The 24,825-nt window shown below is 43.3% G+C and overlaps 1 protein-coding gene across 3 annotated transcripts; it reads left to right on the top strand.

Annotated features, from left to right (window-relative positions):
• Positions 1–1,565: 1,565 nt before the first annotated feature.
• Positions 1,566–24,210, top strand: CALCOCO2 (calcium binding and coiled-coil domain 2). Of its 3 annotated transcripts, none has more exons than XM_029212311.1 (13): positions 1,566–1,639; positions 8,661–8,850; positions 13,142–13,244; positions 13,400–13,533; positions 14,345–14,470; positions 15,343–15,431; positions 15,812–15,881; positions 16,387–16,509; positions 16,805–16,891; positions 19,639–19,734; positions 21,277–21,412; positions 22,654–22,682; positions 23,193–24,210. In XM_029212311.1, exons 2-13 carry the CDS (start codon positions 8,671–8,673, stop codon positions 23,364–23,366), a joined length of 1,347 nt encoding a protein of 448 aa, XP_029068144.1. In that variant the 5' UTR covers positions 1,566–1,639; positions 8,661–8,670; the 3' UTR covers positions 23,367–24,210. The 3 variants fall into 3 exon arrangements, with proteins under 3 accessions (XP_029068144.1, XP_029068146.1, XP_029068147.1); XM_029212313.1 differs by having other exon boundaries at positions 23,912–24,201; XM_029212314.1 differs by lacking the exons at positions 19,639–19,734; positions 21,277–21,412; positions 22,654–22,682; positions 23,193–24,210 and adding an exon at positions 18,526–19,613.
• The last annotated feature ends 615 nt before the right edge of the window (positions 24,211–24,825 follow it).

Raw genomic sequence — 24,825 nt, 5'->3', positions numbered from 1 at the left:
AGAATGCTCATTCTCCTGCCTGAAACCTCAAGTGGCTTCAGGGGCATAAATCCCTGGTTAGATGACATGGAAAACTTTCTCTCCAGATTTAGACAGATGCTACTCCTTGGAGAAGGGGCACTTCTGAATTTAACCTTCCATAGACAGCATGTTCAGTGTTAAGAAATAATTATCCTGGGCTTCCCTGGTGGCGCAGTGGTTAAGAATACGCCTGCCAGGGCTTCCCTGGTGGCGCAGTGGTTAAGAATCTGCGTGGCAATGCAGGGGACACGGGTTCAAGCCCTGGTCTGGGAAGATCCCACATGCTGTGGAGCAACTAAGCCCGTGCGCCACAACTACTGAGCCTGTGCTCTAGAGCCCATGCTCTGCAACAAGAGAAGCCACCGCAATGAGAAGTCTGCACACTGCAATGAAGAATAGCCCCCACTCACTGCAACTAGAGAAAGCCTGCATGCAGCAACAAAGACCCAACATAGCCAAAAATAAATAAATAAATTTATATAAAAAAAAAAGAATATGCCTGCCAATGCAGAGGACACGGCTTCGAGCTCTGGTCTGGGAACATCCCACATGCCACGGAACAACTAAGCCCATGCACCACAACTACTGAGCCTGCGCTCTAGATCCCGCGAGCCACAACTACTGAATCCTGCGCCTAAAGCCCGTGCTCCGCGACAAGGGAAGCCACCACAATGAGAAGCCTACGCACTGCAACAAAGAGTAGCCGCCACTCGCTGCAACTAGAGAAAGCCTGTGTGCAGCAACGAAGACCCAATGCAGCCAAAAATAAAAATAATAATTTTTTTTAAAAAGAAATAATTATCCTGACACTTGATAAAACAGTAAAAGAGACTTTAACCAGGACTACTGCAATAGGGGAGAGAGATTGCACTCAACTCCAAATACAATAAGGACAAGTGGATAGAAAATTACTAAGAGGAGACATCAAGGGTGGGGGAATTGTTGCTAAACCTACTTACAGGATTCTTGCTGAAGGCAGGCCAGGGTCTGATCAGATATCAAGGGTGGGGAATTTTCTCTAAACTGACTTAGCAGGATTCTTGCTGAGTTTATTCTTACTCCGATTAAGAAGAGCACTACATTAACAGAGTTAACACTAAAGAATAATTTCTTTCTGGAGGGGTAATGATGGAACACAAACTGGGCTACCCAGGGAGGTTGCTGGGTCTCCTTTAGGGGCAAGTGGGAGGCATGATTAAATGACAAAGAGATTCTCATCTATAAGATTCTTAGTGAAGTATTACGTGGAGCAGGAGAAAAATGAAGATGACCTTTCAATGGTCCTTCAAATGTATGGAGCTTTCACTCAGGTCTAAAAGAAAAAAAAAATTTTTTTAAAGGAAGGTAAATGGCTCTTTCTAGGGAAAGAAGTAGGCTCCTTGGAATGTGATCTTTGCTCCAGACTGGGGAAAACCATACAGGGCTGCGGAGCAACCCTGGGGCCCAGTCACCTAAACACTACAAGTCCCCAAAAGCACCGCGGTGAGGGCGGGGCTTGCTGACCGTTTCGACGTAGCGGGCGGGGTCAGACGGGACCGCTCTGCCCTGGGCTTTCAGCCCCGCCCCTGTCCCTTTCCCCGCCCTGTTGCTGTGGCGCCGCAGCTGGCTGCAGCCCCTGGTGAGTCCCTGGAGTGAAGGTGGGCAATTAGGGAGAGTTGGGCCCTCGGGTTCCCCGACTTCACACATCCAGTCCTGAGAAAGGGCCATGGGCGGGCAGTGGTGCGGCTGGTTTCGGTTTTCACCTCCTTCCATCTTTCTAGGGTGACCGTAAGGGAGAGTGGCGTCATGGGGCCCCTGGAGCCCCTCCGCGGCCTTGGAGGGTTGAGGGCAGTTTTTTCCCCGAGGAGGGCAGGGCTTCAGTGCCCGGGGCCGGGTGGGCGGCTCCTGGGGCAGAAGGAACCCTCTGACCCGAGTGAGGGTCTTGAAGTCACGGCGTCATGCCCCCGCCTCTCCGGCCGAGGTCGTGCTGGTTCCTTAATCCCCGTGCTTGACGTAATTGGTGGCTGTGGCCGAGGGCGGACCTTGCCCAGTCACCCTAGGCAAGCTACTTTCTCTTTGGGCCTCAATTTCCCAGTCTTGATCCCTGAAGCCCCCTTCCTTCAGTTGAGGCCGTTTGTAATTGGAGGAGATGTTCTAGACGACCGAGAAGAAAGAGCACTTGGGGTGCGGTGACCTGCTTCTTTACCGTTGATCTCCGGTAGCCCCTCCCTCCCCACCGTCCCCCCATCTTCCCCCCCAATTTAGTTTGGGGCTAATGTTCCCACTCTAATTTATTATGATTTCAACCCCTCCTGGACATTTAAACTTTTTTCTATCACTTGGATTCTTTGCTTCTGATGTAAGCCAACAAGTGGCCCTGGTTGGAGCTGAGTAGAATAATACAAAAGCTATGTATTATAACATCTCCACTATTGCAAAAACTGTTAAAAGCAAAAGACTTTTAATACAATAGGTCTTTGTAGATTATGTAGAGCACGTGATTAAGGAATATCCAGGTGAGTCGCTTTCACAGATACTTTCAGAGGGCCTCTATTTGAAACTCTACTCTTTTGCAGAAATGACAGCTGTGGAGTGGAAAGGACCCTAAGAAAGGTAGTAAGAGTTACATAACACAAGTCATGTGGTCTTTGGAGTCAGATAGTACAAATAGGGCTCTTTAAAATTTTTGACTGTGCTTATTAATATAATACCATGCTTCCTCATTTTCTTAGATGAAAAGACAGTTAAACTCTTTCATTTCCTTTTTCCTTCACTTGGGATCATCATTATAGCTGGAAAGTTCCTTAGAGATTTTCTTGCCTGATCCATGTGTTTTACAGATGAGGAAACTGAGGCCTAAACAGAGGTAATGTGACTTGGCCAAGATCTCAGAGCTAGTTAGTGGCAGAACTAAGACAGGAACCCAGGTCCCTTGGCTCCTAGCTTAGTCCCCTTTCTACTACACTTCAAACACTGTCACTACCCAGGTCACTTCAAGGGTTAGCAGAATCACCCTTTTCACAGAAAAAGTATAAAATCTCAGTAAAGTAAAATGGAATAAAATGGAGATTTAGTCCACAGCTTGGAGCTTTTCGCAGTTTCTCCTGGTTGCCCAGAACAGTTTTTCTGTTCTTCCCTAGTACTGTTGGCACTGTGGTGTTGTGGTATGTGGGATGAAGGCTGCTTAGAATAAGCCGGGCAGCTAATCCAAACGGTTGTTACTGAATTAGGTATTAAAAGTCTCCTGGGGGTACAAAATTTACTTAAGGCACTAGAAAGATTTTAGGTAAGGAACTGGAATGAACTTGGAAAATTTGGATTAGAGCAAGTGGCTCTCATAATTTGAGGACCAGTGACTATGTGTCTGTGCTTTTGCTCCCCATCTCAGGGCCATCTACATATCCATAATATCTATTGTCAGTGTTCTCTAAAGGGTAGTTTTGTGGAAGCATCTATTCCAGGGCCAGGGGGAGTGGAACTCAAATCAGTTCGTCCATTTTGCTAATTGCTAGTAGTTTAGAAACTTAAGTAAGCAGAAGGATGAAGGGATTAGGTTGATTGTGTGTTTAGTTTTTACTTATTTTTGTTTTTACTATTCCCAAATGAAGAACTGATTGGCATTTCTCTCTTGGCTGTGGATTCATTTGGTTTCCTTCTGTGAACTGATCCAGAGAAACTTATAATCTGTAGTCTTCACTTCTCTTGAAACATGTGCCCACTGGTATAAAAGGCTAATGTAAAAATGTTGGGCATTCTTTGTGCTAGAATTTTAGTTTTTGTTGCTGTCATTTTATAAGGTTATTCTTTGTGGTTCAGCACACATGAGGAAAAATCTTTAGGAAAATTGGTGAGTTGATTTGGTTGAATATTTGCACTGTTAGAACCTAAACCAGAAAGCTTAAAAAAAGAAAACGACAGAAAGCTTAACATTTTTCAATTTTTCTGCTAAAAAGCGTATCAGCGTCATTTACAGATTCAAGAAAGAGCAGGAGTAGAACTGGCTTTTTGTTCCTTCAGGAGAATATAAGAGAATCTGTGCCCTCATGGAACAGTCCTGGGAGTACTGTATTAGACTTGAGAAGCTCATTAGATGAAAATGTGTCAGGTTTTCTTAGAAGCCAGGAGCCAGTTCAGGAGACTCATTTTAAGATATATTGCCTATTATTGCCTGCCTCCTCTGAGGACCCTAATCATTTTGGAAACAAAAAAAAGAAAAAGTAACAACTGTGTCAGAGTCCAAGTAAAGTGCCTCTGACAGTTTGTGGAATCTCTGCATTATTTTCCCACGTTTGATGGTTTGTTTTCTGGTTTTGGTTTTGGTTTTTTTTGCGGTACGCGGGCCTCTCATTGTTGTGGCCTCTCCCGTTGCGGAGCACAGGCTCCGGACGCGCAGGCTCAGCGGCCATGGCTCACGGGCCCAGCCGCTCCGCGGCATGTGGGATCTTCCCGGCCCGGGGCACGAACCCGCGTCCCCCACATCGGCCGGCGGACTCTCAACCACTGCGCCACCAGGGAAGCCCTGATGGTTTGTTTTTAAAATTTTCTGTTTGTTTTCCCTGGTCACTCGTTATATGGCCAGTCTTTGATTTGAGGGTAGGAGTAAGGAATTAAGTGGAATACCATTCCATGACTTCTAGGGAGCCTAATTCATCCCACTGCTTTTTAATGACTCTAGGTTTCTAAATTTAACATTTGCTCTTTTTGTATTTCTTCTCTCTTCCTTGTCTCTGTGGATATTGCCAGAATTGGAAGTGGATGGTGGACAGGTTCTATAGTGGGAAGAGTGGTTAAAAGAGGGGAGCTGATGCTTAAATCATTCTAATTTTCCTTCCGCATCCTTCCTGCCCGCCCCCGCCACAAACAGTCATTTCTAGACTGCTTTGTCAGAAAGACAATTTCCCAAGCCGTTGTTGGAGCCCATTTCTCCCAGGGAATTTTATCTCTGGGAGGGAGGATAAGCTTTAAGGATCACTGACCTTAAAAATCAGTAGATAGCTTCCTTCCAGGAAAAGTTGAATGAGATATCTCCTCACTGACCCAGCGTAGATTGACATGGTTATGCTCTAGGTTTACCCATGGCCTTTTCTAAAAGTCGTCGGCTTTGGTAAGAAGCAGAAAAGCCACTATTTTTCTTCATTCTACCTCCTCAAACCCTTCTGCAGTCTTGGCAGAAGAGTTTTTTATTTCAAGAATGATTGAGTTCCAAACACCCGGAGTGCCATTGGGTGTCCCCTGAGTCCTTCTGGGAATGTGATGAGGTCTCTGAAATGGAAAACTTCATGGAGTCTCTTATATTTTTGATAAGCAAGGAACCAAGGCTGTTGACTTTTCCAGACAGATGTTAGGTTTTCAGATGAATGACAAGAGATGAAGGTTCCATTGGCTGTGCACTCAGGCCTCAGAATATGAGCTCTTTCATGTCATTTTGTGTGTGTATGCTGTCCTTTCTTCAGTGAGATTCTGTCAGGATCTCAGTTCCCCAACCAGAGGTTGAACCCGAACCACAGCAGTGAAAACCCAGAATCCTAACCACTAGGCCACCAGGGAACTCCCTCCTCACCCTATTTTAGAAAAGAGAAAGCTGAGAAACAGCTTCTCCAAAGGTACCCAACAAGCTAAGAGCAGGGCTAAAGATAATAATTAGCCCCACCATCATACACAGCATTGTTTACCTACAAAGCCCCTTCCTTTCACTTTTTGATGAATTGCATATGTATCTTATTCATTCATTTATTCAGTGAGTAAGTACTGTGAGTACTTAGCAATAAGTGATTGCTATGGGCTAGGTGTTTTGTTGTGTGTGTAGTGGTGATAGTGTTATGAAGGAAAAGAACAGGGAGTATGATGGTATTTAGGTTAATTGAGAGACAGGCCCTGAATTCACTCTTACCTGAGTGTTCTCATGATCCACAGTAAAGGACAGATTAAGTCACATGCTCAGATAAATGGTGCTCCAGGCTTAGGACACAGGGGCTATGCTGGCCTCAGTGTGACTGAAGACCACTAGGAAAGACAGGGGTCTGCGAGCTGAGAAATCTCCCTGCCCAACCTCCCACAGCCTCCAACAGATCAGTAGTCAACGGCTTATCATGAGGAACAAGTACTGGCCTAGACTGGAATGTGACCTCTTTCTTCCTTAGAAAAACTGATCTGAGGTTTGAGGTTGAGGATGTGGCCAAACTGTGTCACAAACCAGAAAGCTAGTATATTTCTTAGTTCCTTAGCGCAGTCTCGAGAACAGACAGTTCAGTGCCTCAAAGTCCTCTTACCTTCTCTGTGAAAAAATTGACTTCCGGGGGAGCTGGAAGAGGAGGCCTGTCTGCTTACAGTTCAAAATAAAACCAGGAAATAAGTGGGGTGGGACAGAGCTAGAAGAGCTACTGTGTTTTTCTGGTTATTGTACTTACTGTTTTTTTAAGGGTGTGTGTGTGTGTGTGTGTCTCTGTGTGTGTGTGTACAATCTTCCAACATGTTCTAACAGCTGAATTTGTAAGATACCATGTAGTAGTATTTGCAAATGTACAGCTCTTTCTTCATCTGCTGTGTAGAGCTGCAGTATTTTTTTTTTTTTTTTTTTTGAGCTGCAGTATTGTTTTCATTTCCCAGTAGAACTCTGGGCTGAGAAACATAGACTCACTAAATGCATTTAGAAGACAGGGCATGTGGCTTTTGAGGTCCCGACAATTCAAAACACTTTGTTTCTTTTGTGTATTGTTTTTATCTCCCCAATAGTTCCCATCCTTGATCACATTTTATCTGTACTATGACCTAGAAAGGTGAAATACAGCTTACTATCCCCATTTTATAGATAGGAATCCAAACTTGCTTGCTGTCCTCCATGGGCTGCATTTTTCCGTTCCTTTGTTTTTATGCATGCTGCTTCGTTCATCTGGAATTTCCTCACCCCCAAACACATTTGTCAGAATTCTAATCTTCCTTGAGGGCTTATCTAGGATTCTACTCACTCCTCGAAGCTTTTCTTCATTTTCCTAACCAGTTTCATCTCTCTCTCTTGAACCCAAGAGCATTTTGCACTTATTTGGCAGTCACTTAAATTCTCATCTAACCTCCATATCGGATTGGGACTCTTTTGAGGGCAAAGACTGACAGAAAAGAAAAAAAACACAAACGTAATAGTCACTAACATCTGTTAAACCCTCTCTTTATCCAGACTTTGTGCACGTGCTTTATTCTGTCACTCCGCCTTTACTTTGTGTGAATTGCCTACTCTATGGCAGGTACTGATTTAAGGACTAGACACTGCACATTGTAGGCATACCTATCTGCTTCACAGATACTATTTTTTCTTTTTTTTTTTTTTTTTGCGGTACGCGGGCCTCTCACTGTTGTGGCCTCTCCCGTTGCGGAGCACAGGCTCCGGACGCGCAGGCTCAGCGGCCATGGCTCACGGGCCCAGCCGCTCCGCGGCATGTGGGATCTTCCCGGACCGGGGCACGAACCCATGTCCCGTGCATTGGCAGGCGGACTCTCAACCTCTGTGCCACCAGGGAAGCCCACAGATACTATTTTTTTTTTACAAAATTGAAAGTTTTTGGCAACCCTACCTTGAGCAAGTCTGTTGGCGCCATTTTTCTAACTGCATTTGCTCACTTCATGTCTCTGTGTCACATTTTGATAGTTCTCACAATATTTCAGACTTTTTCATTATTATTATATTTGTTACGGTGCTCTGTTATCAGTGGTCTTTGATGTTACTTTTGGAAGTTTTTGGCATTTTTTAGCAATAAAATATTTTTAAATTAACGTATGTACTTTTTTTAGACATAATGCTACTGCACACTTAATGGACTACAGTATAGTGTAAACATAACTTTCATATGCACTGGGAAACCAAAAAAACTGTGTGACTTGCTTTATTGAGGTATGTGCTTTATTGAGATGGTCTAGAACTGAACTTGCAACGTCTCCGAGGTATGCCTGTGTTTCAATTAATGCTCACAAAAAAAAGAATGAGGTAGATGTTATTAGCCCCATTTTACAAATGAGGAACCATGCGCAGAGTCCAGTTAAGTAAATTACCCAAGGGCATGCGTTTAATAGGTGATGAAGCTGGAATTTGAACTCCAACATTTTGATTTCTGAACCCATGCTCATCACCACTGCATGTCAAATAATCTCCTTCTCTCATCCCTACCTTTCTTTCTGCACCCATCCCCAGCTCTTAGCAGAGTGCCTTAATGTATAGAAGGACCCGATAATTACAGGATAAATGAAATTGAATAGAGAAGCTGAAATCTAGAGAAATTGACATTCCAAAAGTCACAGGGCTTGTTGGAATGAAAAATCTAGAATCTAAGTCTTAACAGTTCCCAGCTCAGGAACCTCTAGGCTGCCTTACTTAAGGCATTTAGAGGAAGGGGAGCAAACTAGATGTGAGCAGAGAACAAGGGTATGTGAGGGTGGTGGTGCCTGTGGTGAAGAGGTCACAGAGACTCAGAAAATTCTTATAGCACAGGAAGTTATGAATGCAAAGTGGCTCATAGTGAAACCGAAAGCAAGTTGTGTGATCTCAATACTTGTCAGGCTTTTGCTTTAACTGACTTGCCCCGAACTGAGTGTTCCCTGGGTGAGAGCCCAGAAATTTCCAGCATTTCAGACAACCCTTTTTGAGCCTTATTCTATCCCATATCTCATAACAGGACCCCTACCATGGAAGAGACAATAGAAGATCCCCCCACATCAGCTGTCTTGCTGGACCACTGTCATTTCTCTCAGGTCATCTTTAACAGTGTGGAGAAGTTCTACGTCCCTGGAGGAGACATCACATGCTATTACACCCTCACCCAGCATTTCATTCCCCGTCGAAAGGATTGGATTGGCATCTTTAGAGTAAGTGGTGAATTTAGTACCAAGTGACTGGGAACTAGAGGTTCATCTTAGTTACCTGAGTGTGTGTCTGTCTCTGTATTATAAGCATTTTGCATATATGTGTGGCCAATGTTAAAATCCTAAACTAAGCTCCCTAGCACTTCTCCCTTCACACACCAGCATGTGCTGTAGGACTCAAATTTTAATTTCAGTCTTAAGCTAAAATAAGATAGCAAATCATACAATCCACAAGTTTTATTATACTTTCAAAGACCAAATGTAAATGTTTTTTAAATTATCCTATTTTGAAATATTCATCTATGACTTGACTGAGGTAGGTGGCCCCTTATATAATTTCTGTGAATTTAAACGTCACTTGCTTACTTAGTACAATGTTTAATTTGTTTTAATATAAGTATTACAAATCTGGAAAGGATGTTGAAAATTTACCTTGTCCTATATCTGCATCCAAGAAGTTTGTTCCTGAATAAGCGTGTCTTGCTTCTTTGTGAAGATTTCCAAGAACAGAAAGTTTATGAGTTCCCTTGGTTTCCTCTTCCAGTGTCTAATTGCCCTGTCAGTTCAAGTACAGAAATGGTACTTTTTATTATAGTCAACTTACTGTCTAGCTCCTCTTCTTTTCCCCTCTGTATCTCTGTCTCTGACATCCCCTCACACACAAACACACACATGCACACTCTTACTCATTCACTCACTCACACACCATAATGACAAATCATCCTATTTACAGAGACAGAGATAAAGGTCAAACGTAAGTAACTTACACTGCTGAGTCCCAACATAAGTGACCCTTGTTTTGACACCTCAGTATGTCATGTGCTTGTTTACCAATGCTGTTCATCCTAAAATCAGACATCGTTCTTGAGTGCACTGTGTAGGAGCTGATGCTAATTCACATTTCCTCATCGAATTCCTTTTCCTTAATTGTTTGGAATTCCAAGCTAAGTGATAGAACGATGGAAGCTGTAGGTAACAAGGCTGGTGTTTAGAGGTGGGGGTAGTGGACAACCGGAGGGACAGCCGGAGCAACTTCCAGTGAGGACTTCACTCTAAACCAGATGAGAGTCTTATGCTTTTTATTTATTTATTATTTATTTAATTATTTATTTATTTTAATTAATTAATTAATTTATTTATTTTTGGCTGTGTTGGGTCTTCGTTTCTGTACGAGGGTTTCTCTAGTTGCGGCGAGCGGGGGCCACTCTTCATCTCAGTGCGCAGGCCTCTCACTATTGCGGCCTCTCTTGTTGTGGAGCACAGGCTCCAGACGCGCAGGCTCAGTAGTTGTGGCTCATGGGCCTAGTTGCTCCGCAGCATATGGGATCTTCCCAGACCAGGGTTCGAACCCATGTCCGCTGCATTGGCAGGCAGATTCTCAACCACTGCGCCACCAGGGAAGCCCTATTTTTATTTATTTATTTATTTATTTGGCTGTGTCAGGTCTTCGTTGCTACACGAGGGCTTTCTCTAGTTGCGGTGAGCGGGTGCTACTTCTTGTTGCGGTGCGTGGGCTTCTCATTGCAGTGGCTTCTCTTGTTGCAGAGCACGGGCTCTAGGCACGCGGGCTTCAGTAGTTGTGGCACGCGGGCTTCAGTAGTTGTGGCGTGCGGGCTTCAGTAGTTGTGGTGCACGGGCTTAAGTAGTTGTGGCACGCAGGCTCAGTAGTTGTGGCTCTCGGGCTCTAGAGTGCAGGCTCAGTAGTTGTGGTGCACGGGCTTAGTTGCCCCGCGGCATGTGGGATCTTCCCGGACCAGGGGACCCATGTCCCCCGCATTGGCAGGTGTATTCTTTTTTTTTTTTTTTTTTTTTTGCGGGCCTCTCACTGTTGTGGCCTCTCCCGTTGTGGAGCACAGGCTCCGGACGCGCAGGCTCAGCGGCCATGGCTCACGGGCCCAGCCGCTCCGCGGCATGTGGGATCTTCCCGGACCGGGGCATGAACCCGCGTCCCCTGCATCGGCAGGCGGACTCTCAACCACTGCGCCACCAGGGAAGCCCAGCAGGTGTATTCTTAACCACGCACCACCAGGGAAGTCCCGAAAGTGTTATTCTTTTTAAAAACAAATGTTTAAAAGCATGGTTTTTAAATGCATCTATACTTCATTCATTTCAGAGGTATTGCGTACCACAATAAGGAAACTGTGGTTAACCCAGAGAATGGCCTCTGATGTTCATGGTCACAAAGCTGTTGATTTGAACACCTACCCTAAAGTGTGCGAGCAAAGTTTAAGACTAATAAAGAGAGAACACAAACTTTTTGAGAACATATGATGTGCTAGGTCTTTGATGAGGGGGGTGTGTGTGTGTGTGTGTGTGTGTGTGTGTGTGTTTTCTAATTTAATCCTTACAGCACAGCAGCCCCCTGAGGTAAGTAGTAGTATTGCTTGTGCACAGATGAATAAAGTGAATGTACTCAAGATGGTGACCTTCCCAAGGTCTCCTAGCGGTGAAGCAAGTTTGTTTGACTCCCAAACCTCTGTAGTCTTTTTTTTTTTTTTTTTTTTTGCAGTGTAGTCTTAATCATACCCCTCAACTCCTCATCTGCCCTAACACCACTGGTTCCCAGCACCAAGTAGGCACTCACAAAATGTTTCTGCACGTGCAATATGCTACATCTTCTCCATAGAGTGAAAGCTACCACCAGTGATAAAGCCTAAAGTGGATGGGAGTTAGCTTTTCTTCCTTAAACGCAGAGCCCTACGCTCCATACTCTCCTTTACCCGGGCATTTATGCCATGTTCCAGGGTTCCGGGGAGGGGAGATGTCATAGCACAAGAGGCAGGCTGCGACTAGGACTGCTCAGATGGAAGAGCCAAGGACAGAAATCTCAGGTGGCTAGAAGTTGCTTCCTTATTCCAAGGCAGCAGTAATTCTTAGGCCTTCCTAGATGATATTTTGGTCACAGTGCATTAAGAAACTCCAGGATGTGAATGAAGACTCCATAAAATTCCTGCTTCCTGTACCTCCACAGGTTTCAGTGGCCCAGAGGTGCTTACAGCAATGGTGTGGGTGTTAATGAGACACTAAAACATGCCCTAGTATGTGTGATGCACTTACAGCCTTTTCAAACCTGCTCTGATTCCTTAGTATATGAACACGGAATTTATTTTTAGTTCTTTTTCTTCCCACTGGGCTCAGGCAGGGTCACAATATGGCAATAAATGTAATTTTGCTTATTTGCTGAGTATTCTCCCCTTGAAGACACAATGGCTCCTTTTCTGTTCTCCGGTATACTCTTATCTTCCAGATAGGATTTGAGCCGTCTTCTACCCCTCTTCACATTTAGTGAGAATATTTTCCACTTAGCCAGCTTTCTGCTCTGAGGCATATTTTATAGTATCCTTATATCTTATGATTTACTGCATTCCATACCTAGAAGGGGCCTTTATGACTACCAGATTGTTGTTGTTATCTTTATCACCAAAAAGCCTTCATTAAACATGCATTAAGAAAAACACTGAAGAAAGAAAACTCTACAGATTGGACTCAGTTATCTGGTACCTCATAGTCTAAGAACACTCTTGCATCCAACCCCAACACACACATTATTTTTAAAATGCACTTTTAGGGGCTTCCCAGGTGGCGCAGTGGTTGAGAGTCCGCCTGCCGATGCAGGGGACACGGGTTTGTGCCCCGGTCCGGTAAGATCCCACATGCCGCGGAGCGGCTGGGCCCGTGAGCCATGGCTGCTGGGCCTGCGCATCCGGAGCCTGTGCTCTGCGATGGGAGGGGCCACAGTGGTGAGAGGCCCGTGTACCGCAAAAATAAATAAGTAAATAAATAAAATTTTAAAGATAATAAAAATAAAATGCACTTTTAAACGCAGTGATATAACCGGGTTGGTATAGGTGACAAGACTGAATTGGACACAGGAGAGGACGAACCAGTGGAGAGGGCAGATCAGAAGTGCTTTCTGATTAAGAAGTTCCAAGAACACTGTTGTAGGAAAATAGCGGGATCAAGGTTCACAATCCCACAACTTTTTTCCCGATCACTCTCAGTTCTATTGCTGACTTGGAGATACAATATTTGGAACTCTTGTCCTGGGTGTTGAATGGCCTGTTTTTGTTTCCTTCTAAGACAAGTAATTTAGACTGTGTGTGTGCATACCAGTTTTTAATTGTATATATAGTTATCATAAGTCAAAAAACAAGATTTGATCCATTGTGGGTAGATCTTATCATAATGAACTTACTCTATTGTAAAATCAACATAACAAAAAGTGCATTTTACGAAGACACGGCCCAAACCTGAGCACTTTCAGATGCTGAACAAGAGCCTCTTGTCATTGCAGGTGGGATGGAAGACAACCCGTGAGTACTACACCTTCATGTGGGTTACTTTGCCCGTGGACCTAAACAGCAAATCTCCCAAACAGCAGGAGGTCCAATTCAAAGGTGAGAAAAATACTGGATCAAAGGTAGAAGACAGCTAGCAGCCAAGACTAATTAATTCCCTTGAGCTTGAGCTTTCTGGGTAGATAAAAGACTTCTGGATTTTTAGTTTTCTGAATAGACCTTATTTTGGATTAAAAATCATGTTCTGTTTTCAGCTTATTACCTGCCCAAGGATGATGAGTATTACCAGTTCTGCTATGTGGATCAGGATGGTGTGGTCCGGGGGGCAAGTATCCCTTTCCAGTTCTGTCCAGAAAATGAGGAGGACATCCTGGTTGTCACCACTCAGGTCTGTAAGCATCTCATCTCAATCCCTTCCTGCCGCTAAGGGTAGCAATTCCAGGATAGGGTAGAATTTTAGTCAATAAGCCTTTATTGAATGTCTTAACAGTTAACTGTTGGGAAAATTTTATACAGTACCCATTCAAACCCACCATTCCTAAGGGAATGACTTAGGAATGTTAACAAGAATCATAACAATAAGTGATTTCTCCTTTCTCTAAAACTTCTGTAACTCAGTTGACATTCAGTTATTTAACTTTCCCAGTTACTTAATTTTTGTCATCTGCACATCTTATCACCATAGTAAATTTTATAAGCTCCTTTGAGGAGAGACACACCAGATATTCTTCTTTGTATCTCTCAGATTCATTTGCTTACTCAGTTATTTAACAGGACACCTACTTCCATCCAACACTCTGGTAGGCACTAGGGATGTAGTGAAGAATCAATTAAAATCCTGTCCCAGTCTCAAGGAGCTAAGTCTGAGAGGAGAGACAAACAATATTAAGTGTTTGCAAGAAAAAACTCTGTTCTTTTGTCATTACCCCTTTTAACTTTTTGTGGCCTTAATTTTGTTTATCTTTCTTTCTTGGTAATGGCAGCCTCAATGCTGCAATTATACAGACACACCTCTCTTACCCCGCTTCCCTACATACTGAGGGGCTGCTTCCACTTGGGGTACACAGATGTCACTACAGTGAGTGGGAATCAGCTAGACCCTAACCATCCCAGCCTATGGGAATTTTCTGCTAGAGGGACTTGAGTATCCATTGAGCTATAAAGGGCCAAACATGAGTTTATGGAACGTTTTTTCGTAGGGTGAGGTGGAAGAGATTGAGCAGCACAACGAGGAGCTCTGCAGAGAAAACGAGCAGCTGAAGGACAGCTGTGTCAGCCTTCAGAAGCAGAATGCAGACATGCACGCTAGGCTCCAGAAGAAGCAGGTATGGCTGCTGGTTAAAGGTGAACTTGGAGGTTGGAGATCAGAATCATTTTCTGTTTTTCTTGTGATCTCACGCCCTTATACTAATATCTGGCACAGATTTTAGTATATTAGAGATTTCCTTTTTATTGTTTACATATTGAAATGATATTTTCATTTAATGAATTAAATACATATACTATTAGTAAAATAATTTCATCTATTTCTTTTTACTTTTTTTAATGTTGCTACTAAAATTTTTAAATTATGTATGTGGCTTTCATGAATTAATTGGACAGCACGTTTCTAGGAGAAAAGCACCTTTATTTTGCCCACTGCTGTGTCTGCAGTGCCAGAACAGTGTCTGGTGTGTAATAGGCACTCATTAAATATTTGTTTAATGAATTAATGGACAAATATAAGCTCCACTAGAAGAGACATTAGGTAGATGTATTTTTTCTTACTTTTTTTAATTGAGTTGTAGTTGATTTACAATGTTGTATTAGTTTCAGGTGTACAGCAAAGTGATTCAGTTTTATATATATATATATATATATATATATATATATTAGATACTTTTCCCATATAGGTTATTACAAAATATTGAGTATAGTTCTCTGTGCTATACAGTAGGTTCATGTTGGTTATTTATTTTATATATAGTAGTGTGTATAATGTTAATCCCAAACTCCTAAGGTAGATGTATTTTTAATATGGAAAGAACATATTAAGAACATTTTAATATAGAAATCCTTTTACTTGGATATTTCATTCACTGCTGTGTCATGCTATATGCCTGACATATAATAAGTGCTCAATAAATATTTGTTGGCTGCCTGAGATACTAAACACTGTCTTAGAAATGTTAAGTCCCTTTGATGTTTCAATCTACAGGAGGAGCTAGAAACCCTAAAGAGCATCAATAAGAAATTGGAACAGACAATGAAAGAGCAGAAGGACTGTTGGGAGACAGAGCTTCTTCAGTGAGTGTGACTCTTGAATGGGAAGAGCTGCTGTATTATAGACACCCTTAGGCAGGGTCCGATTAGATTTTAGAACAGTCTTCCTGTTATGACAGTGATAGGTATGATTCTCCCTCTTTGATTCATGAGCTCTTTGATTCTAGGTTAGAGAATTAGTATCAGAACTGTAAGGACAAATGACCTGAATTCAAGTATTAGCGTTAAGTATTGAACACTTGCAGTTTGAGGTCAGGAAGCCAAAATAGGACTCAAGAAGAGACTAGTGGATTTAAAAATAACTCTGCAGGCTTAGGGCCAAGGCAGCCTTAAATCGTTTAAGGTCTGGGGGAGCTGACCTAGAATCAGTATTTTTTTTCACTTAGTCATCTCCACTTCCACAGACTGAAAGAACAAAACCAGAAGATGTCCTCAGAAAATGAAAAGATGGGAGTCAGAGTGGATCAGCTTCAGGTAGGTAATGCCAAACCTTTGCCAAAGTATATTTTCTTAGCCTTGCCACCACTCCACTGTGGTGGCCCAGGAAGATACAGCTCATTGTACTGAGTGCCTAGTGGTGGATCTCTCAGAGCATCACACTACAGTTTCAGTGTGTGTGTTTTCCGTTCTTGGCCCTCCACACCCTTTTTAACTTTTCTTTTAGCTACAAAAATCTTTTCAAGCAAAATCTTACTAAAAAGCCTGGAAGGTAAAGCAGGTAGCAGCGGAACTCTCTTTTTTAGGAAGCTGTGCCTTGAAGAGGGGCTTTAAAGGGTGGTTTGTCAGATTTTACTCAGTTGAGTCTTAGATTCTCAGGTGTAAGGTAGAGCTGAAGAGTGAAGAAGTTCTTAGGGATATTTGGCAGCTGGGAGTTGCTGGGGAACACACATCTTCTTATGTTACTGTACATTTAAAAGCCTTGTTCCTGTTTAGTTTTCCTTCTTTTTTATTTTGGTTATATTCACTATTTTTGCTTTAGGCCCAGCTGTCAACTCAAGAGAAAGAAATAGAGAAGCTTGTTCAGGGAGTTCAAGATAAAGCAGAGCAGTTGGAGGACCTGAAAAAGGAAAATGGCCAGCTCTTTCTCAGTTTAACTGAACAGGTAGAGTCATGGAACAAAATATTTTTAGGCATTTGTGAAAAAATATATACATTGTTCTTTCTTTGCTCTGTCATATACCTGGGTGTCACTGGCTGCGGGAAAGGTCTCGGGGGAAGCCATCTGAAATGAGGTATCTAACGGCTTTTCTCAAAAACTAATAAGAGAAGACTTGCTTTTCTCTCTGCACCCTGCTCACTCATTAGCTTAGCAGGCCTTTCCCCAGTGCGTGCACACATGTGCTTGTGCGTGTGCGTGTGTTTTCCCAGCAGTGGTACTGAAATCTGTTTTTGTGCAGAGGGAACACCGGAAGGAGCTCGAACGGACAGTGGAGGAGATGAAGCAGAAAGAAACTACTGCAGCGAAGAAAGAACAGGAGTTAACGGCATGTCTGTCTTTGGATGGCTATGTGGGAGGCAGCCTAAAGAAAGGAAGGGATAGGGCCTATTTTCAGGGGATGGACAGGATAAATGACACAGATTAGAATAGCATTTACCTCTGGACTTTCTTCTCTCTACCCAAAGGGACAGAGAATCTGCCATTTATAGACTGTTTAGGAGAGGTGGGCATTTCTAATATGTGACGAGTGAAAAGGAATATTGGAAGTTAAACTTCACGAGAGGTTGTAGTAAATAGAGCCTTGGGCTAGGAATCACACAGAATAACCCTTACCCCCTTCTTAAAGAGTTTCTATCGGGGCAGACAAATTCATGATTGTCAAATGAGCTCTACAATTAGAAGATATTATAGTAGTCAAACAAATTTTGTTATAATTAATATAATGTTAGCAATTATCATCATTATAAATTGTTCTGAGCTATGTAATATAGTAATAATGAAAGCCTAATTGACTAATAATTTCCTATAATATATTGTTGGAAACGAGGCCTCATGGTGATCACAGGTGCCTAGAAGCTCCATTTTCTGAACTGTTGTAAGGACATGAGAACTCCTGATGTGTGGAGAATATCCAGTTATTGGGAATGTAGCTCATATCCTCTATGCATCATTCATTCATTCAGTCATTATCTAATTGATCATTGAGTACCTACTGTATATAAGATACTGCGTATTTTAGCTTATATAATAAAGAATAGATGCAACAAAGTTTGAAAATCATCAACTCACAGATTAAGTATAGCTCACAGGAATGTTTTATTTGTTCTAGATGGTGTTCTTTAAAAAACTGATTTGGTGAACAGCACTTAAAAATGGGAACATTTCCCGTTAAAAGAAATTTGTATTTCCAGCTTCTTGAAAAATCAGAGGCTCTGGCAACATATGAGCCGACACTCCCGCCCAGTAGCAGTATCTGGAGCTCGAGCTGCTGACCCTTTAGATGGGTCATGAGTTCCCCATGTGGCTGCCATCCTCACTGTTTTGTTGCATCCCACTCCTTCATTCAGTTCCATTAATTGCCAGGCCCCTATTGGCACTTTTGAGCTTGTGACCTCTGATGTAACAAAGAAATCTGCTTTAAATAATCTACAGCCATTCAAAGGTTTGAACCTCCTTGGTTTTCATGGAATACTTTGAAAGATCCAGGGGCTCCCCAGCTGTCTGATAGCAATTCTTTATTCCTCATGCATCCAAAAGTCCCCTAACTCTGAGGACTATGTATCTTAGGCTTCAGGAGCCTAAGAACAAGAAAACAGCAGGGGAGGAGCAGCTAGTACAAGAGGTGGAACGCCTAAAGGCAAAGGTAGAGGCGGGGAAAGCCTGTTTCTTAGAGAAGTACAAAGAGTGTCAGCGGCTCCACAAACAGATCAGGCAACTCAGGGCTGCCGCACGGGTAGGTGACAAAGATGAGGGGCCCAGGAAGCAAAGGGTGTGAAGGTTTGTGGCTCCTGGACCAAGCCCAGAGGATTGTACATCCTTGTTAAGGAGAATACACCCTCTGCTAAAAAGAGGTATGGAGTATGGGGCCAGAAACCAGCCTGGAGATCCCCAGAAATAGAGGCCCCAGCTCAGCCATGGGTCTCAGGGAAGGTTTTTGTTTGTTTGTTTTGTTTTTTGCAGTACGCAGGCCTCTCACTGTTGTGGCCTCTCCCGTTGCGGAGCACAGGCTCCGGACGCGCAGGCTCAGTGGCCATGGCTCACGGGCCCAGCCGCTCCGCGGCATGTGGGATCTTCCCGGACCGGGGCACGAACCCGTGTCCCCTGCATCGGCAGGCGGACTCTCAACCACGGCGCCACCAGGGAAGCCCTCAGGGAAGGTTTTTATAACCATTGAGCAGTTTTCTGTACAGACTCAGATAGTGCTTTCTTATTTCTGCCTTTTGAGGAAGTGAACCAGGACCAGAAGAGCCAGCAGGAGCCATTGGGGGTGGGGAACCAGGGGCCTGCAGTCAGTACTGTCATCGGGTAGCCCCCTTTCGCATTACTACCTCAGGGTCGGCTAGAAGTGCACAGCAGTTTGGGCACCAGCATTCAAATAAAAAATCTTGAAAAAAAAACCCCACAACTGGTAGGATTAGCTTAAAGTGTTTTTGTGAGGTATTCGCATGTGTGTGTGTATATAGGCAGGTGTCGGGAAGCGCTGAAGCATGCCGATGAGTTTTGGCTCCATGAAACTAGTCAGGTGAACCCATCGTACTGGGAAGCCCAGGACCGCAGTCTGGGTTCCTTTTAGCCTTGGATAAATGCCTTCCAGGGTTCCTTCTTCCTCAGTGTAACTTGAGTCCATATGCCTATCTTCACACTGGGAGGGAGTCACACCAGCCTAACTCAGTGCTTCACGCTGTGTTGGGTGAGATGTTTATTCAAGACAAAGATGATGATCGTTTCCATGGTTGCGTGGGGTTTAAAAAAAAGCTCAGTTTATCCCTAATTCTGTAAAGCCAGTCTTGAGGTTTCCCCCAAGCTAACTTTTTCTCTCTTTGGTCACTTACTCCCAGCTAAACCAAACGAAACTGGCATCTTGATGCCAGCCCAAGCCTTCAGGCATTTTGTTAAGTCATTTTTCTGTAAGTCAGCATCACCTCCATGGTACCACTCCTCCCTACCCCCATTTCCTTCTCCACCACCTCAGTCCCACCACTTTGGACAGCCAGATCCTCTTTGATCTTGTTTTACCCCACCTTGGATCCAGACTGCAATAGGTGGTCCTAATCCTAATTTTTTTTTTGACAGGACCAGAACTTTGACCTGTCAAAAAGACTGAGTGAGAACAAGATTATATGTAATGTTCTGCAGAAAGAGAAAGAGAGAATGGAAGAAGAAAACGGTGTAAGTGTGTAAAAGACTTTTTAAGGGAAGGAGCAGGGTGACCCAGAGATGTGGTGATAACATAAAAAGTTAAACAAAAGAGCCTTTTCTGGGACATTGGATGAGACAGTTGCTCCCAAACAAAGAGTACATTTCATCTGGTTTCCTTATCTACCACAAAACCCATTCTTTGTTCTGTAACTGAAGCTTGTTTGGCATGGCAGTAGTGACCTTGAAAGGAGCAGCCTTGATGAAGATCTAACTTATTATTTTTGCTTTTAACTCCACAGCTATTCTAAGTATTGTCTTTGGGGAGTAATATCCTACATCATTTTTGTGCTAGCTGAGGGACCCTTTTCCTTCAGCACAACTTTTTTCTTTTTCTCTGCTGCCAAACCAGGAGCAGAAGTGGTGGTCTGTACCAGTGCTGGACCCATGGTAGGCCCCAAATAAATACTATGCATTCATTCATTCATCAGTTCATTCTTTCATCCAACCAGTATTTATTTTCTGCTGTATGCTAAACACATTATTATTGATTGATTGAGGATGATGGCAGCAAATAAGAAGGGTGAACTTGAAGTCATTCTTACGTGCTTGCTGGCATCAAAGAGCAGGTGTCCATGCATTCTGGCTGCTCCTCCGATCTACACCTCCAGCCATTCTCCATCTCTACCCTCTCCATAACCCTTCTGGGCTGTGCCTTCAAGTGATCATTTCTACCTTTGATTATATCATTTATGCCAATGTGTTTCAATTTTGCAGAAAGACTTTGGGGTCTGTTTCTGGTCCTGTCATTCTCATCCTCTTGATTTAGTTAGCGGTACCTTGACTTGGAAATAGTCGATGGGGTGGGGGAAGGGTGTGTAGCGGATGGGGAGGAAGAATGCACACAACTTGTAGCGAGAAGAGAAAGACCTGATATTTGGGAGCTTTGTTAGGAACTATACTAAAACCCTCTTAAGATGTTAAGAGGAAATTTACTGATTTTCTTTTTTCTAAGAACTTTAAATGCTGCCTGTCCCCCTTGTGGCTTGATCTCTTACATTCTTTCTCTCTCTCACATTCCCTCCCTCTCTTTTTTCCTCCCTCTCACTCTCTGTTGGCATATCCATTTAATGGGATAAAACATGAAGAGGGAAAATTATATCAGATGAATATTCACACTATGTAAGAAAATTGTTCTAGGAAGGAGACTAAAAAGCATTCTGCTCTCAATAATGTGTAACAATTTCAGTCTTAATATAGCTCCCACCACCCTCACATATCCATACAACTTCTGTACCCCCTTCAGTTGGTGTGTATTTAAAGATTTAAAATTCCTTTTTGCATTCATTCTAAACAAAATTCAACACATATTTAAATTCAGATATTAAGAACTCAGATCTTTGGAATACTGAGGCTGCTGCTTCCCCTTTTGAAGAATTATGGTTTATCATTTCTTGGGCTTCTCCAGTGCCACATTGTTAATTGAGAACTACCTGTAATGGGCATCCCTGGCCAGTTCCTTGCGGCCACTTGTTGTTGTCTTTTAACATGTCTCTGTAAATACTCTATCCTTAGCTTTTGAAGATGGAGAACAGCGCGCTGCTGAGTTCCGTGGGCCAGAATGATGACTTTTTGCTGCATCAAGCGCCTGCTTCGAATCAAGGAGGTGCAAGACAAAACCCAGGACTTGTCTATGGAAACCCATATTCTGGTAAGACAACTTTGCCATTCGAGCTGGAGGCCCCTGCTTGCATCGCTTTCCTCCAATAAATTTTTTTTTTATCTGAAATGCTAATTAAGACCAGCCTCATTGTTAAGACTTGTTGGGCAGAAGCTGAGTACCCAACAGAAAGACTGCCAGGCAAGAAGTGTTCATTGAGAAATAAATCTGAATCTAGAAGACACAAATAAGATCATTCGCCTAGAGGCAGCAGACACAAATTGAGTCCCGTGGCTATATTCCAAATATATGAGTCAGAGAAATGTCTCTGTGTAGAAGATACATACATCTAAAGCTGAGGAAGCTAATTAAGATTTGGAAGTGGAAGCACGAGAGGCGGACTGTGCCACCCAGGATGGGCTGTTAGGCAGCCACCCCCGTGGCCTGACCAAGGGTAGCAGGGATGTGCTCAACAGAGACTCCTGAGTGGTTTGGAGGACAGGAAATGGGGTGACAACCAGTCTTGTCATTGAAGGACCCGGGGTCAGATGTCTTTGCCAAACAGGGAACTTTCCTCCTTTTTTGTCTCCAAAGCGATATGAGACCTCGTTTGCTTTTTTGCGACAGTTTAAATCAGTCCTGTTCTCTTTTTTTTTTTTTTTTTGCGGTACACGGGCCTCTCACTGTTGTGGCCTCTCCCGTTGCGGAGCACAGGCTCCGGACGCGCAGGCTCAGCGGCCATGGCTCACGGGGCCCAGCCGCTCAGTGGCATGTGGGATCTTCCCCGACCGGGGCACGAACCCGTGTCACCTGCATCGGCAGGCGGACTCTCAACCACTGCGCCACCAGGGAAGCCCAGTCCTGTTCTCTTAACAGTCACAGTCTGATCTTTGCAACAGGCAGGGGTACAAGTATATTTTTCCTTAAAAGTATTTTTAAACATTTCATTTAAAAAATGACTGTGTGGATTTGGTCTTAAAACCTATTCTCAGACTATTTCCGTGTTAAATTGTTACTGTTTTCATTAAAATCTCATTTTCTCCACACTGAAAATAGGTTTATTGTTTTTTTCTGATTATATAATGGCTACTGAAAATGCCACTTCATTATTTTTTCCTCTTTTCCCACTATCCTTGACCTAGATCCCCTCTATCAAAGTAGATGGTATATATGAGAGCTAAAGAATCAGAAGGGGAACAATGAGGGTTACAAAAAACAGCTGCTAGAACACAGCTGGAGAATGTATTCTAAGGATGCATTTCATTGAGTGCAGTCTTTTTTATTACCTTCAGGTATCCAAGAAAGTCCTGCCCCGAGCCTGGTAAGTATTTGATTCCTGAGATTGCCCACAGCAAATCTTTGAGAAGATTTCCCTTCCTGCTCCATCCAGTTCACGGGAGAACCGTAGGGAGACTGGTTCACCGTGATAATCCAAGTCAGCAGGGTCAATTTGGTCAGTGCCGAAAGCTGAGTGAGCCTGTTAGGGCGGGGAGAAGAAAACACGGTTCATCCGTCAGTGTTCCGCTGAAGATTTTTCACCTGTGAATTGAGTTTGGTAGAAGGACTAGGGAGGAGATATGAACCAGGCAGGTAGCCAAACAAGGTATGTCCAGTGCCCCTTCCAGGCAGTATTACATCCTTTCAATCCTGGGGTTAGAGAATGCCCCAGTGAGTATCTCCAAATGTGAATTTGTTCATTCATCCTCTATTTCTTGATCACCTACCATCTGCCAAGCATGATGCTAGGTGCTGAGGATATAGTAGAAAGTCAGACACAGTCTCTGCCGCATATAGCTTACATTCGGACTGACCTCTTTGCTCTTCCTCCCAGCTCTCCATCAAGAAATGCCCCACCTGCAAATCAGACTTTCCTGATGACTTGTTTGATCACACCTTGGAGCAGCACATGCAGCCCCATAGTTTGAATTGTCCAATTTGTGACAAGGCCTTCCCAGCAAAAGAGAAGCAGATCTTTGAAGACCATGTGTTGTGCCACACTCTCTAAGTGTCCCAGCCTCTTGGATCTATACTGTACATGGATTTTATAGAGTAGAAGCTTCTACTATGAGTTATGACCCGAGATCCTGCCTAACCTGAATTATTAGGGATTTACTTAGTCCTGCTGCCCTATAGGTGGAGTCATGTCGATTATCTGAAGCATAGTGTTAAGGGCTGTTACTTCCATCCTTGTGGGTTTTAGTACCTTTTAAGTCACATAACTCCAGCTGTGTCAAAATGCCCATTCTTGCGAGGGTCTCCAGCATAAAGGCCCTGGGATGGAGCTGACCTGGCTGTTCACAGGAGGCCTGACTCAAGTACTAAGTGAGTAGTTTTCCAGGTTGTCCCACTGCCATTCAAGGTCAGGCCTTGAGTGTGTTTGCACTCAGTCCTCAGTCCTAACCCTGGGGCTGGTGACTGATCAGAGGTTAAGAATTTCTACCTCCTCCTCAGGCCTCCTTCTCCAACTAATTTAGAATAGTCAAAAAAGGCATGGCAGAGAACCCAGACATCCAATTTGGATACCAAGGTTTTCTCATCTTGATTTCCCAGCTCCCGACGGAAGCATTCCTGAACAATGGACATGAAATACTTCACTCACAGAAAGGCTTTCTCTCTGGATACCTCTGACTGGCATTTTCTACTCTGGTTTTTTCCTGTGCACATAACTATTCTTGTTGTAAGTCCTTTCTTAATGGTTAGTGGGACTTGTTAGAAACTGTATGGGTTTGCAACTTTCTGAGCAGGTGAGTTTGAATATGGATAAGTTAGAATAAGAACTATTGTTAATCGCTTTAATACTAAAAATAAACTAGTCCTCTACTTCAGGGACTTTGGTAATTTAAAATAAACCTTGAGTTCATGTTTTTTTATTTTTAAGCTTGTGGGGAAAGTATAATCAAAAGGATTGTCGGAATTATAGACCCCACCAAGGATTTCTCTTCACCTGTCTTCACTAGTGAACAAAAGAGTGTCCTGGCCATTATCTTGAGGTGGAGAGGGAGGTGACGAAGCATTAGTTTGAGAAATCTGGAGCCCTGACTTTCTTGTTCTAACTTTCTGTGCATTTTTGAAAGGGTGTGGATTTGGGCACCTTTTGTGAACTAACTTCAATTCCCTCCATCCAGATCTGCCTAATTGAACTATAAGAAAGCAATTCCATTTTCTCCACCCCAGGGACTGAACAAATGGAAATGACTCCCAGGCAGTCAGCCAGCTGGTTGGTCACTGTAGAGACTTTTACAGAAACTTTTGAATGATGTGAAACATGATGCTGTGCATCAGGTTGAGCCAATTATAGCTCTGCATTCCTTCTGTGGTTTTCCCTGACGTGACTGAAGTTAGGCCTTAGACTAACTGTATTGTCCTAGTCACAGCTCCTCACCTTTATTTCTCCTTTGATAAAATGGAGATGAGACTGTACTCCCACTGCTTCTCCCGTATCACCATTTCGATATGATGTCTCT

The sequence above is a fragment of the Monodon monoceros genome, unplaced genomic scaffold (genome assembly GCF_005190385.1).
Source record: "Monodon monoceros isolate NGI ecotype Baffin Bay Population unplaced genomic scaffold, NGI_Narwhal_1 Super_Scaffold_9, whole genome shotgun sequence".
Classification (NCBI taxonomy): Eukaryota; Metazoa; Chordata; class Mammalia; order Artiodactyla; family Monodontidae; genus Monodon; species Monodon monoceros.
The sequence above is the reverse complement of the archived record's forward strand: the minus strand, read 5'-3'. Positions and strand labels throughout refer to the sequence as shown.

Coding starts and splice junctions, on each gene's coding strand:
- CALCOCO2 (XM_029212311.1), top strand. CDS start 8,671: ATGGAAGAGACAATAGAAGATCCCCCCACATCAGCTGTCTTGCTGGAC. Junction 16,892..19,638: donor AGAAAGAACAGGAGTTAACG/GCATGTCTGTCT, acceptor TTTTTTTGACAG/GACCAGAACTTTGACCTGTC. Junction 21,413..22,653: donor CTATGGAAACCCATATTCTG/GTAAGACAACTT, acceptor TATTACCTTCAG/GTATCCAAGAAAGTCCTGCC.